The sequence below is a fragment of the Pan paniscus genome, chromosome 9, assembly GCF_029289425.2.
Source record: "Pan paniscus chromosome 9, NHGRI_mPanPan1-v2.0_pri, whole genome shotgun sequence".
Lineage (NCBI taxonomy): Eukaryota > Metazoa > Chordata > Mammalia > Primates > Hominidae > Pan > Pan paniscus.
In genome coordinates, this window is record NC_073258.2 from 45652424 (window position 1) to 45667100 (window position 14677).

Sequence of the window (14677 nt, forward strand, 5' to 3'; positions counted from 1 at the left end):
AATAGTGGGCTTACCTATTACGCCCTCTCCTAAGATTCCATTTTATGACCCACATTTTGAGCTATATTGTACTAAACAGTTCTTGCTAAGATTATCAGAATTGCCAAAACGCATGACTTCTTTTTAGTATTCACCCACTTGACCACTTTACTCTATTTGGAACCATGCATAACTCATCCCCACTTCTTGAAACTCTCTCCTTTCCTCTTGGCTTCTGGAATATCACTTGCTCTTAGCTTTCTTCTATCCACACATCATCTTTTAAAATTTCTTTCACTTACGCTTTATTCTGCCCTTTATTTGTTGGGTTATCCAGGATCCTAACTTTGACCTTCTATTCTCATCCTTCTATGTATTATCTCTTGGTGATTCAAATACCCTTGACTACACCAGTGTCTGCAGACCTATATTTCAGCTAAGACATTCTCTACAACTCCAGATCTTATTTCTACTTTTTTTTTTTAGCGTACTCTTTATCTGGATGTGCCATAGGCACTTAAATGTAGCATATCCAGAATTGAACTCCTCTTCATATTGGCCCTATTTTCTGAAATGCTTCTAATTTCTGTATTCCTGATCTCTCTTAAGAACATCACAACTCACCCAGGCACCACTGTATCCAGTCAGTCTCTCAGACCTGTTGCATCTATATCTCTTCATTTATTCCCACTGCCACTGCTTGAATTCAGACTTTCTTCATTTTTGCCTACACTATTGCAGTAGCGTCTTAATTTGGCTCTCTAAATCTAGTCTTTTATTTTGGTCTGTATGTGAAGAAAGAGAATACATGTAATCAATACAGAATTTTAAAGGCGGAAACAACCACTGTTAACTAACTTTTTGTGCGTCCAAAGAGTTGTTTCTAAAATGTAAATCTGATCAGATTTGCAAGTTACTTAATCTTCCTGAGCCTTTCTTACCTCATTTATTTAAAAACAAACCAACAAAAATGCTGTATAGAGTGGTTTTGAGTATTTAAATGAAATAACTTTGGGAAGCGTTTATTTTAGTGCCTGGTACTCAGAACCCAGTAAATGTTCTACAAATGTAGATATAATTGCATCTTCAGGAGTCAAAGTCTTTACAAACACGTACACATAGTACATGATCAGTAAACATCTGTTCAGTTCAAGGGAGCCATAATATATTTGCACAAGAATTGTTACAGGAAAGATTCCCTGTTTGCTTTTCTGGGTTATCTACTCAGAGTTCCCGGTTTTCTCTTGCTATAGTGACCCAGCTAAAAAAAGGAAGAACGCCACTGGTGGCAACGAATACTCATGATTATTGTTTTCTGCTCAGAAGAGAATGATTTCCCTACCTACCTTAATCCGAATGATTTAATCTAAGCCTTTTGCGCTTTCTGATTACTGGCTTGAAATTTTATGTCATTGTTTATATGTTAAATTGTAAGCATATCTGCAGCTTTCCAATCTGACTTCAAATCAGATCACTGCCTTTTAAAGAGAACCCTAGGACTGAAGACAGAATTAATTGCCCAAGGCCCTATGGTGGTAATCTTTTTTTGAGGAGTCTCACTCTGTCACCCAGGCTGGAGTGCAATGGCACGATCTCGGCTCACTGCAACCTCCACTTCCCGTGTTCAAGCAATTCTCCTGCCTCAGCCTCCCAAGTAACTGGGATTACAGGTGCATGCCACCACACCCAGCTAATTTTTTTGTATTTTAGTGCAGATGGGGTTTCACTGTGTTGCCCAGGCTGGTCTCAAAGTCCTGAGCTCAGGCAATCCACCCACCTTGGCCTCCCAAATGCATGAGCCACAGCGCCCGGCTGTATGGTGGTAATCTTAATTTGGAATCAAGTTTGTCTAATTCCTTAGAATACTCTTTCTCTTTTGTGAGACAAAGGGACATATTCCTTCTACAGTATTGTTATTAAAGATAGTATGTGCCTTACTTGCCTTCAGAAGCCACAATCTTAAGTACTCTGGCACCCATTGATATTACTCATGCAAGACTTTCTGGAGGAAGATGTTGTCGGTCAGATTTTGTTGGCCATCTCTTTGAATTTGTGTTCTTTACCTCTTTCTATGGCTGTGTTTACTTCTGTCTTGTTTTGAATCTAGCACTCATCTTTCCATCCTCTGCTCCCTAAATTCCTTGAAACTTCTCTTCCAAGATTGTTAATGTTGTTTCTTATCAAATATAGTCACCTTCTGTTAATTGGCTTCTGATATTCCACTCCCTCTCAATAGTGTCCTCTGCAGCCATTAACTGGCTTCTGTTTCTACTCCAGGTATGATGATCCCAGTTTCTTCCGGGATAACCATTGTCATTTGATCCAAAAGTCTTTCCTAATATTGAGCCTCTCATTTCTAGTTTTGTCTTATGAGGCTAACAGCGCCAGTCTTGTTTCTCATTAATAGCACATTCCCTTAGGCGTTGAAGATGGTTATTGTTCCTGCCTACCTTCCTTTCCTATGTCTTTGCTTCTCTTCAGTTAAATGTCCTCACTTCCTTGAATAACTTATGTTATGGCATCTAGTCTCTTCATTGTCTTTGAAGTAATCTCTTTGGAATTTTTCAAAATCTTTTCAAGCCCGAATTTTTGGTGCAATATATCAGCTACTCTTCCTGCCACTGGATCCCCGTCGACTTCTTCAGTCTGTCCTCATTTAATGTGGTTTTGAGTACTTTTGCCAAGTATATTTTCTGTGAATGTGCTCTGCTTTGGATATCTCTTAAAGTGAGGTGCACAGACTTAAACATGAATCTCCAGATGTGTGTGGAACATTACAAGCTTCTTTTTGTTTTCAACAGGACTACATATGCATAGCTTCATGTCTTGTTTTTTTTTTGGTTTGTTTTTTTTTTTTTGAGATGGAGTCTTGCTGTGTCGCCCAGGCTGGAGTACAGTGGCGCAATCTCAGCTCACTGCAAGCTCTGCCTCCTGGGTTCATGCCATTCTCCTGCCTCAGCCTGCCAAGGTGGCTGGGACTATAGGTGCCCACCACCACCCCTGGGCTAATTTTTGTATTTTTTAATAGAGACAGGGTTTCATCATGTTGGCCAGGCTGGTCTCGAACTCCTGACCTCAGGTGATCTGCCCGTCTCGACCTCCCAAAGTGCTGGGATTACAGGCATAAGCCACCGCACCCAGCCCGTAGCTTCATCTCTTAACACTTCTCCTAGTCCCTGTGATTCTTGATAGTACCTAATATGGCTCAGATACAAGTATAAACCTTCTCACTACCCTGGAATAGGCTTCATCTCAGTAAAGGATGTGAACTCATATAAACCTCACTGTGGATGCTCACATTCTCTCCAACTTCACAATATTTATTCTTTTTCCCAGTGTGAAAATGGTGCTTGGTAACGAAAATCAAGAAAAAATAGGCTCTGTTTTCAGTTTATATCATACCATCTGTCCTACAAGCAGCAAGCCTAAGATTTACTTATTCCTCTTGCTTCAAGCATAATTTGAAACCTTCTGAGATCTCTCTACAATCCAGACCTTTCACCAAACCAGAATTCTGTATTTTCAGCTGTATAGGACAGTTGTGTAGGACAGTGTTCTATATAGGACATTATCTGAAGATACATTCCTCCATCCATTCTTGTCTAGACTGTAAGTTCCATGGGTTGTTACAACCCAGCCCTCAGCACATTGCTAGATACAGCAACAAACATTTTCATGAATTAATGACAAGTGTCTACAATTCCAACTCTTTATCCTGTTGCCCTTTCCTAACTCCATTGTCTTTATAAATATCATTCTGTTTACATATTCACAGATTCTAAACCTATAGTCATATATTAAAAATCCCAGTTTTTCACATTAGACTGAAAAATCTTGAAATCACCTTTGAGCCTATCCTATTACTAATTTTTCTCCATTAACATTTCCTTTTATACCTCTTTACCCTCTCTTTTTTAAAAATTCCTTTTCCCTTTACCTTAAGACAACCTACTTCTGTAACTCTTATAAAGATTATTCAATACCTTTCTAATTGGTCTCTTTGTCTTCTGTCTTCTCTTTCCTTGTCCAACACCCCAGTTCCAATACACAAACTGATTTACTACGCTAAGACTTTAACCTTTGTAATTATTATGGCCCTCATCCTGTTATTCTTCTGTTTAAGAAACAAGAGGCTCCCTTTACAACAAATCCTCTTCGTGACTTTCCCACACATTTGTAACATCACCTACCTTTTCCTCAGTATCTTATTTGTTACTATCCCCTGTATACATTCTTTATTCTAATTAATTTGAAATTGGTAATGCCCTCACATGTGCCTTTACTATCCCTGTATGTATGTGTGTAGACAAATGAGTCTATGCTTACATGCTTTAAAAAAAAAAAATTGTTAACTCTGGAAGGCTGGATGCAGTAGCTCACACCTGAATCCAAGCCCTTAGAGAGCCTGAGGTGGGCGGATCACCTGAGACCAGGAGTTCAAGACCAGCCTGGCCAACATAGCAAAACCCCATCTCTACAAAAATACAAAAAAATTAGCCAGGTGTGGTGGCCTGCGCCTATAATCCCAGCTACTTGGGAGGCTGAGGCAGGAGAATCACTTGATCCCAGGAGGCAGAGGTTTAAGTGAGCTGAGATCACACCACTGCATTGCACTCCAGCCTGGGCAACAGAACAAGACTCTATCTCAAAAAAAAAAAAAAAAGTCCCTATGGGGAGTGACCTCCCTGACCCTCTACTCTGTCTGTTTAAATCCTGTCTCAGGTAGTCCGCCTTTCTCTAAGAAGCATTTTGTGATTACATGCAAATATTTTTTTCCTCTAAAAAAAAATTAATTTTTCTCTTATTATTTCATGTATGTAGTTGTCTGTCTCCAACTTGATTATAAATTCATTATATTTCATTTCTTAAGGTTAGAAACTTTCCATTTTTTTTTTTTGTTCCCACCTACAGCTTACAGAGATAGACATATAGTAGGCTGTCAATAAAGTTTGGTTTATTTTTTGCTAACTCAGAGCACACTTATAATCTACTTATTCCTCACCTGTGAGAAGAAAATATAAAAATATGTACATATTTAGTGTTGTTTTTTTAGGAATTGCTTTCGCCCCAACCCCAGCAGCCTTTAGAAGAGCTTAATGGCTACCAGCAACAGAAGCCTTCAGCAAGCTCCATATTCTCTCTTCATTTGAATATCAGTTTCCATTAATGAAAGCCCCTCTCTCTCAGAATTTTTAAATAACGATAAATATTACCATATGGTAGGAGCACAAGGAAGCAATAACCTTGGGTTACTGGGTTTGCAGAACTCTTCGTAGCTAAACAGCATGAATTTTTTCCAATGTGTTGCTTAACGACAGGGATATGTTCTAGGAAATGCGTCCTTGGGTTATTTTGCCGTCGTGGGAACATCATAGAGTGTACTGTACTTACTTACACAAAGCTAGGTGGTATAGCCTACTGCACTCCCGCGTTATATTGTGTAGCTTCTTGCTCCTAGGCTACAAACCTCTACAGCATGTTTATGTACTGCAATACCGTAGGCAAGCATAACACAATGGTAAATATTTGTGTCTCTAAACATATTTAAATGCAGAAAAGGTACAGGGGAAATACAGTGTTATAATTTTATGGCATCACCATGGTATATGCAGTTCATCATTGACCAGAACTTCATTATGTGGTGCATGGCTATAATACCATGTTCTAAATCCCTGAACAAGCCAGAATTACCAACTGAAGATTATTGCACTAGAATAATGAAACTGGCATTTTGTGAGGTATCAACCCAGAGTTCTCAGGTTTTCCTGTGGGTACATGTTACAAAAGGAGACATTTTGTTATTTGTTCTTGTACCCTATCTACTTCCTAAAGGGACTAGGGATGACTTTCATGGAATGCACAGTGTAACATCCAGCCAATTCAAAATAAACAGGAAAAGTTAAGTAGTGAAGAATTTTTTAAAAGAAAGCCTTCTATTAAGAAACTCGGGCTAATTTTGCCTGAGCTTCCTTGTTATTCAAGCTTAGAGGAGAACTCAAGAGGGCTGTGTAACCTTCATTGGATAATAAAGGAAACATACTGAGTTCTCAGGAGAGAGAATTTTTGCTAGGCCATTACACTGAGAGTCTTCCATAGGAGTCTTTATGTAAGAGACTTGAGCCACCTAAATAATATCTTGGTAATCATTTTAGAAAGAAATTATTGTAGTATATTGCTATTTCTTATATCAGCCATTTAGTGAAAAATGGGAGCCTTCATGTAGAATTAGGATAGTTTTCCATTAAACAAATCATTTTTCAATTAAGGCAATTAAGCCAGCTATATGGTCTGGACACACAGCTATGTCCAGATACTTGAATAAACCTTGAAGAATCCCATATATTAAATAACATAATAAGCTTCATCCTTGCCATCTATGTTTTGAATGTAGAGCAAGTGGATCTTTTTTAAAAAATAGTGTATCACATACCCGTCCCCATGCTCGCTAATAACAGAATCTCTGACTGCCTGCTCTCTAGCTGCCACTGTTCTCAGCCAGGCTTTTGGCAAACGCTAGATGACAAAGTTGGTATTTTATTATGTATTTTGAAGATGCTGAATGGTATTTTTATTACATTGGGCTATAGAAGTGCCTCTAAGCAGAGCCAAAACGTTTCTCCAAAAGCAGGGTTGGAGTCACCCAAGGTCTTGAATGAGTACTATGTACCTTTTACTAACGTGCTGGCCCTTGAATTTCAGGTACGGTGGTTGAGGAGAGCAATGGTTCTGATGAGATGGAGAATTCAGATGAAACCAAAATGTCAGAAGAAATACTGGCTTTGGTGGATGAATTTCAACAGGCATGGCCTTTGGAAGGCTTTGGGGGTGCACTAGAGATGAAAGGGCGGCGTCTAGACTTACAAGGAATACGGGTGCTGAAGAAAGGTCCCCAGGATGGAGTGGCCAGAAGCTCTTGCTTTGGAGACTGCAGAAGTGAAGATGACGAAGCAACAGAATGGGTAAGTTTGCCAACTTAATTCTCACAAAATTGTAGCCCATGCCTTTCAGGGGATCCTAATATGCAAAGTGGGAAGTTTCTGTTGGATATGTGGCACTACTTGGCTATACACTCCAGGACAGCCTTCACATTGGAATTTTATTGGGAGGAAGCATTTCATGTTACTTATGTATTGCTGGCTCTTCTGGGAGGCAGGAGGAAATGGGATGGGTGTGAAGCCACTGTCAGAGCCTGCAGACTTGGAACTGTCCAGTTCAGACATCTTTCTTTTCGGTTTCTTCTATACATTCTTCGAGACTAGGTTATTTTGTTCATTTCACTAACCATTTTTTATTTAGGTCTTTAAGAATTAAACTCAAGGAGAGAACTTAACCTGAGCACAGTACCTGGTTATTCTTAAACTAGTATTCACAAATCATTGACAGATTTGATCACTGGTCTCATTTGTCCCTAACATGTTTCTGTTTCCCAGATTACATTCCAGGTCAAACGTGTAAAGAAACCCAAAGGAGATCATAAGAAAACTCCTGGGAAAAAAGTAGAAACAGGTCAGATAGAAAATGGACATCGTTACCAAGCAAACCTAGAGATCACTGGCCCCAAGGTGGCATCTCCTGGGCCACAAGGTAAATTTGAATGTTTAATATGCCAGTTTCTTGTTTTAGATGTCACTATCTCATTTCTCACAAAGGTTGTATTTGTAACTTGAAATAGTTCAGATGAGATGATAAAGGGGCAAAGTGTGGTCAAGAAACCAGTCTATCTTCTGTATCAATGAAAAAAATGTTCAAACTCTAAAACATTATGGAAATGCAAATTCCAGTGGATTTAACATTATGTGTAATAAATCATAAAGGAAGAAAAATTAGGTGAATATTTACATGCTCTTTCCATGTGGAAAGAACTTTCTAAGGCAGAGAGAGGGAAAGAAAATAATAATTCTGACCCTGGAAAGTACCACAAAATAAGACAAAGGACTGAAGCAAAGTTTTTTTGTAGATTATTTTTGTATATATTTACAGAATATATGATAAGCAGAGGGTATCAGTATCATTTAAAGAGCACCTACAAATCAATATGAAACATACAGTATTTCAGTAAAATACGTGCAGCGTACATAGGCAGTTCACCAAATACATACACACACACACACACACACACACACAGATGGCCGCTAAACTTGAGAAGATGTTCAACCTCATCAGCAATCAAAGGAGCGCAGGCATAAACAGTAAGATACCAGTTTTGATTATCAAATTGTTTTTAAATGTGTAACACACATTTTATTTAACTGAAGTGAATTTTGGGGTAGTCTGACTAGACGCATCAGAAAATTTAAAAATATACCAGTTATTCTACTTCTAGTAATTTACCCTAAGTAAATCATCTTACAAGTGCCATAGATGTAAGTAGAAAGATTATTGATCATGGGATTGCTTATAATAAAAATTTGTAAACAACATAAATGTTGTAATTGCCTAAATAAATCATAACACATCTATGCTGCATAGTATGCACTCAAGATATTGGTAATATAGTAAGTAAAGAAAAGCAATTTATAAAGTAGTAAATGTAGAGAATACCTTAATCATTATGCTATATTTCATCAACTACATTTTTTTCACATTTCAATATCTCTGAAATTGGAATACATCTTACAGTTGATAGTATCTTATATAATAATTGCCACTGTTTTTCTTTCTTAAATCCTGTAAAATAATGTATGTTTACAGTTGGCAGCATCTTAGATTTGATGAAATATGGTATAATAAACAAGCACATAGAAACAAAACTAGCATGAAATACATCAAAATGTTATAAACGGTCATCTCTGGGTGCTAACAGAGCTATAGGTGATTTTTATTTTCTTCTGTATGACTTTCCCATTTTCTAAATATTTTACAATAAGCCTATATTACTTTTATAAACAAAAAACTAAAAATTTATTATAAAAGTGAAAACTAAAGCCGAATATGGTTGAGATGATACGAGAGCACTTAAGCAGTTTTAAATGTATTCAAGTTGGTGGGCCCAAGTAGGGCATTGAATGTACTTGCAAATGAGATTATGGAACTACTTATTGGCATTAAAGTGAAAAGCTCTAAAGCATAGAGGACAGAAATACTAGAGAGATTCAAAAACCCAATTTTCAAATTAGTATGGATTCTATTCACTGCTAACTAATCAGCTTCATGATAAATCCTAACCAAGTTATAAAGCAAAGTATTAAATAGTTTGTGAGCCCATGGGGGAAAAATGGAGATCATTAAGAGCCATTGTAGATTTTCTAAGAACTAATAATAATGCTTAACTAATTTCATTTCCTTTTTTGGTTAGGGCTACTAGACTGGAAGACCAGGAAAGTGCCATAGACATAATGTAACTGGATTTCAGCAAGGCATTTAACAGAGCCTCTTATGATATCCTTGTGAACCAGATGGAGAGATGTGGGCTTGAAGCCTTCCCATTGCCTACAGGATAAAATTCAAACTTCCTAGTGTGGTGTACAAGACCCTTTACAGCCCGCCTCTGTGTACCCTTCAACACCATTCTCTGAACCAACCATGCTCATGTTTTTACCTCAGTGCCTTTGCACATGCTATTCCCTCTGCCTGGAATGCCCTGTGCCCCCTCTGCCCTCTGCCGTGCTAAAATATCACTCATCCTTAAACTTCAAAATCAAGTGCCATCTCTTCCTTGTTACCTTCAGGCAGAATTAGTTACTCTTTCCTCTGTGCAATTGTTCTATATCTTCGCTCTAGCTCTTCCTGTTGTATTGTAATGATTTGTTTATGTTTACCTTCCTTACTAGACTGTGAGCTCAAGAGCAGGCCGTCTTAATTATTCCTGTCTGTACCCCTAGTGTCTTTTATGGTTCTCAGCCCCTTATAACAGGTGCTCAATAAATATTTTTCAAATGAAATTATTAAATGTAAAAGAAAAATTAAGATTTTTTGTGAAAATTATGGCTTATTTAAGTTATTAATTTAAACAGAGTTAATTTGAAACTCTTCCAAAACTGTTCCTTTCTGTTTTGTTAAAATCTCAATCTAAACCCCTGCCTGTACCTCAAACAGTTTTCTACTGTTGGTAAATTCCTATAATATAAAAAGCACTATACAGAACTAAAGTTCTCCTTCCTGCCTATTCCATTATAACTCCTTCAGAAAACCCTTCCCAGACAAGACAGTTCTGCTCTTTTCTTGGGGATTTGATGTAAGTAAAGGGCCCACACCCAAAAGGTGGTACCTACGAAGGATATTAATAAACAGAGCTTTAAATTTTTTTGTAGCTTTAAATAGCTTGTTGATTGGGAACATACACGTTAGAGTCAAACAGACTCCTAGCTCTGCCAGTTGCTAGCCAGGTGACCTGGACAAGTCACTTAGTCTCTCTGAGTCTCTGTTTTCTCATCTGAGAAATGAGGGTTAAAACCTACTTCAGGCCAGATGCAGTGGCTCACATCTATAATCCCAGCACTTTGGGAGGCCAGGGTGGGAGGATCACTTGAGTCCAGGAGGTTAAGGCTCCAGAAAGCTAGTATCATGCCACGGCACTCCAGCCTGGGCAAGAAAGCAAGGTGCTGTCTCTAACTTAAAAAAAGAAAAATGGAAAAAACTTAACCTCATGAGGTTAAGGATGTAAAGCACTTAGCATGGGATCTGAATACACAGGAAGTGCTCTTCAAATAGTTGATAACCAGGCTGGTTCTTGGACTGTGGTGGTGTGGTGGGGGCTGGGAGGAGATGATAATCTTTCATTAACATCATTACTCCCTGCTGCTCTTCTTTATAGTAGTGGTTCTCTCTACTGGGTGTGGACATTTGGCAATATCTGGAGACATTTTTGTTGTTATATCTGGGGAACAGTGCTACCGCCATCCAGTGGGTGAAGGCCAAAGATGATGCTAAACACCCTCCAATGCACAGGACAGGTCCCTCAAAAAATTATCCAGCCCAAAATGTCAATAATACCAGGTTGAGAAACCCTGCGTTAGAGATAAATGTTTCTACTAAGTTGGAGTTGTCTTTATAAAATCAAAATACAGAGGGGCAAAAATTAAGTTTGGTAAGAATGTTAACATTGAAGAATGCCTTAACCCCTTATTTCATGTTGATCAATCTTAAATCTAGCAAAGGACTCATTTATTCTTTCTTCTCCACCTATCTTTACTCAGAGATGATCTTTAGTTCCATTGCATAATGACGAGATTTTAATTAGATCATAGATGGGGGAAATGTTAAAGACTACAGGAATGACTAGCACCTCCAAATACACCAATCCGGGTGAAGTAATCACCAGGGCATAAGGCCCTTTGGGTTCTGTTCCTTTGCAATTGTGTGGATTCATGGCATACTTTCCTTCCAGGAAAAAAACGTGACTACCAGCGTCTGGGATGGCCCAGCCCGGACGAATGCCTCAAACTCCGCTGGGTAGAGCTGACTGCCATCGTGAGTACCTGGCTTGCAGTTTCTTCAAAAAACATTGAGTAAGTATGTTAAGCCTCTCCCTCCTTTATGGCATTTGAGTCCCATTGAACCCAGCTGACTTTAAGGATCCCCTCTTAGCAGCTAGTAGAAGAGTTATCCTTTCTAGAGCTGAATTTTCAAAGGATGACCATGCTGACCATGGCCCCCAGGTGGACCCAACCCATTGTAGCAAAGCAGTGAGTGTGCCCCCCTTCCCGGTGCCTTCACCTGTCCTTTGTAAGCTATCTAGCAGCCATGTGTAACCTGCTTAGTTTGAATTGAAGACTGGATCCTCTCTATAGAAGCACAAAACCCATGGTTTCTCATGAATATCATGCAGTTGTAAGGGAGCCAGAGCAAATCCAGATTTGCAAACACCTACCAAGACATAGTAGATGCCTCTGATAACTGCTTTTTCCTCACTGGACACTCGCTCTCTTTTGCTGACCCCTTTTCTACCCTTTAAGTGTTGGAGTTCCCCAGGATTTACCACAAGCCTTCTTATTTTGTAATCACTTCTAGTCAGACTGATCTACTCCCAAAATTCCAATCAACACAAAGATGTACTAACAGCTCCCAAACTTGTATCTCCAGACCAGATCTTTTTACAATGCGTTCAACTCATTTGTCTGTCTCCCTGACCTGTCTGTCTAGATTGCACTCAGGCACCCCATGCTCGGGAAAACTAAAGTCATGATTTTCTTGCCCACTCTCCATATTAAAAAATTATTGGTTTTTTTTGTTTTGTTTTTTCTTTTCCTATTTTTAGTAAATAGCTCCAGTAATGCTTAGGCCAAAAACCTGGGAGTTATCCTTAATGATTTTCCTCCCTTGCTCTTCAAATTCAGCCTGTTACCAATTCTTAGCACTTTTACTCCCTGAGTATTTTTCAAAACCACCTACTTTTCTCCATCTCCATTGCTGCCTCCTCAAACCAGAGCATAACCATCCCTACGTCGGTTCATCCAGTACTTCCTAGCTGGTCCTCTTGCTCTGTTCACTCTTGCCTCTGTTCAATCTATTCTCTCCACAGTACTCAGAATTCTTCAAATATAAGTCAAATCATTCTTAAAGCACTCTAGGAAATTCTTAATGCTATTTAAAGTGGACCATAAAGCCTTTCTTGATCTGCTCCCTGCCTGTTTTTTCATCCTCTCTTTTGCCCTCTCTCCTGCCAGGGCTGTCACACGTGGTGTCTCCTTTGTCTGTGGCATTGTTCTCACTGTGGGTTCTCAGCTGGTTAATTCATACTAAACCTTCTGGCCTCAACTTAATCTTACCTCCACAGAATCCTTCACTAGCTACCCTCCTCCACCAGTGCAGAGGCAACATATATCCTCCTGGAGTGTATTATCATTGCACCATATTTTATCTTTTATAACTTACCACATGTAATAAATGAATCACTCACAAGAGAATGAACATGGTAACAGCAGGGACTAACTATGTTGTTTTACTCATTATTATAGTCCTTGTATCTGACATGTAATAGGCTGTAAATAAATAATGAGTGAATGTTTGCCTAATAATTGTTAGACTTTTTAAATAGCTGCAAGTAAAACATGGCAGTGCCAATTCGTCATATTAGTGCATATGATAGTCTATAATAGTAAGCTTGTATATGGTGGGAAAATGAAAGGAAGTACTTAGTCTTACACCTAAATATAATGTACGGCTGTATCTCTATAAGATTTACTGTCTAAGCTTTAGGTAACTTTTTCTGTGGGGAGGAATGTGCTGCTGTGCATAAAAGAAAACTAAAAGATATAACTAGTTGTGGGTATTTATCACCACTTATATCTTGGAAGAAGAAATCCTAGAAGAAAACTTACTTCGTTTAAAATCAGGGGATAGCATGTTGAAGCTATGATGAGCTGATTGTTAATGCTGTCTCTCCTTGATTGTTAATGCTGTCTCTCTTCTTTTCCCACCCACTCAAAAATTTCCCATAGCTAATGTGGTAATCTCCATTTTTCAGCATCACAGAACACATAGATTTTGCCACCCCTATACAGCAGCCAGCAATGGAGCCTCTTTGCAATGGCAATCTCCCCACGAGTATGCATACCCTGGACCACTTGCATGGGGTTTCCAACCGAGCCAGCCTGCACTACACAGGGGAGAGTCAGTTAACAGAGGTGAGTGCTCGGCTTTGTTCAGGCTGTTTTTTAGCCTCACAGTTAGGATGCACATTGATACTACGTAGAAAGCCCAGGTGACCAGGCCTTTTAAAAAAAAATAGGGGCTTTTTTCAGTTAGGCATCACCTAGGTGAGTTTGGGCCAAGCCTGATTTCTTTCAGGCCCTGGGACTGAGCTTATTATTCTTTTTTTCTTTATGACCATGGAATTTTAATTCTGATTTACCCCTCAAGGGGGGTAGTTCTGCCTTGCCGTCAAATACCAACTCTTGAGAAAAATGTATGGGGCAGTTAATTCTCCTGTTGACATTTTTAAGAAGGAAGGGTAAGGAAAGCAGACCCAATATATACCTAGCAAAGCATATACCTAGAAGAATTGGAAAAACACGTCACAAGTATCCAACAGTAGAGGATTGGTTAAATAAATTTTGGTTAGATGTAAGATAGTATACAGTGGCACCATTAGAAAATATATAGAAATATTCTTATTGACCTGAATAAATTTTCACAATATATAATGTGAAAACATAGGTAACAGTATACAGTGTAATTCAATATTTTGTGAGAAAAAAATGTACATAGAAAAATATCTGAAAGACATATAAAGGTATTAAAAGTGGTTGTTAATACCTCTCTATATGTCTTTACATGTCTGAATGACAAGATTACACATAGTTTATTTCATTTACTCTGTGTTCTAGTGTTGCTATAATGAATGTGCTTTACATTCTGTAATTTTTGTTAAATGTGGGAGAGCTGAGGGGATGATAAAACAGCCTTAAATGTGTCTTCCATAGATTACCTTACCAATAGGACCACAGCATGTATCCCAGAAAAACAGTTTGCCTCTGTGGTACAGTGCCCAACTCAGCATTAGCAGTATCATCTAGATCCTGCATCGTTTTCATTCTTCTAATCTACTATCTTCCTTCCTTCCAGGTATTACAAAATCTCGGCAAAGACCAATATCCACAACAGTCGCTTGAACAGATTGGCACCCGAATTGCCAAAGTTTTGGAAAAGGTAAGTCACCCCACAGAAAAGCTGGAAACAATTGCCCTCCTTCTAACTTCTTTTCTAAGTTATTTGCTCCTAAGTGTCTCTAACCTCTTCTGTTAGTTACTTAGCACTT

The 14677-nt window shown here is 38.6% G+C and overlaps 1 protein-coding gene across 4 annotated transcripts in view; it reads left to right on the forward strand.

The window, feature by feature from the left end:
• TTC17 (tetratricopeptide repeat domain 17) overlaps positions 1-14677 on the forward strand; it is a 143641-nt gene that overhangs the window by 85740 nt on the left and 43224 nt on the right. For 3 of the 4 annotated variants that reach the window (XM_024930978.4, XM_024930982.4, XM_055094297.2), the window contains 5 exons: positions 6679-6938; positions 7410-7563; positions 11306-11426; positions 13385-13544; positions 14485-14568. In XM_024930978.4, the coding sequence (XP_024786746.1) occupies positions 6679-6938; positions 7410-7563; positions 11306-11426; positions 13385-13544; positions 14485-14568 (779 nt within the window). Of the gene's footprint in view, positions 1-6678; positions 6939-7409; positions 7564-9274; positions 9901-11305; positions 11427-13384; positions 13545-14484; positions 14569-14677 lie in introns of those variants that run through there. The other variant, XM_024930983.4, reaches the window with a different exon arrangement.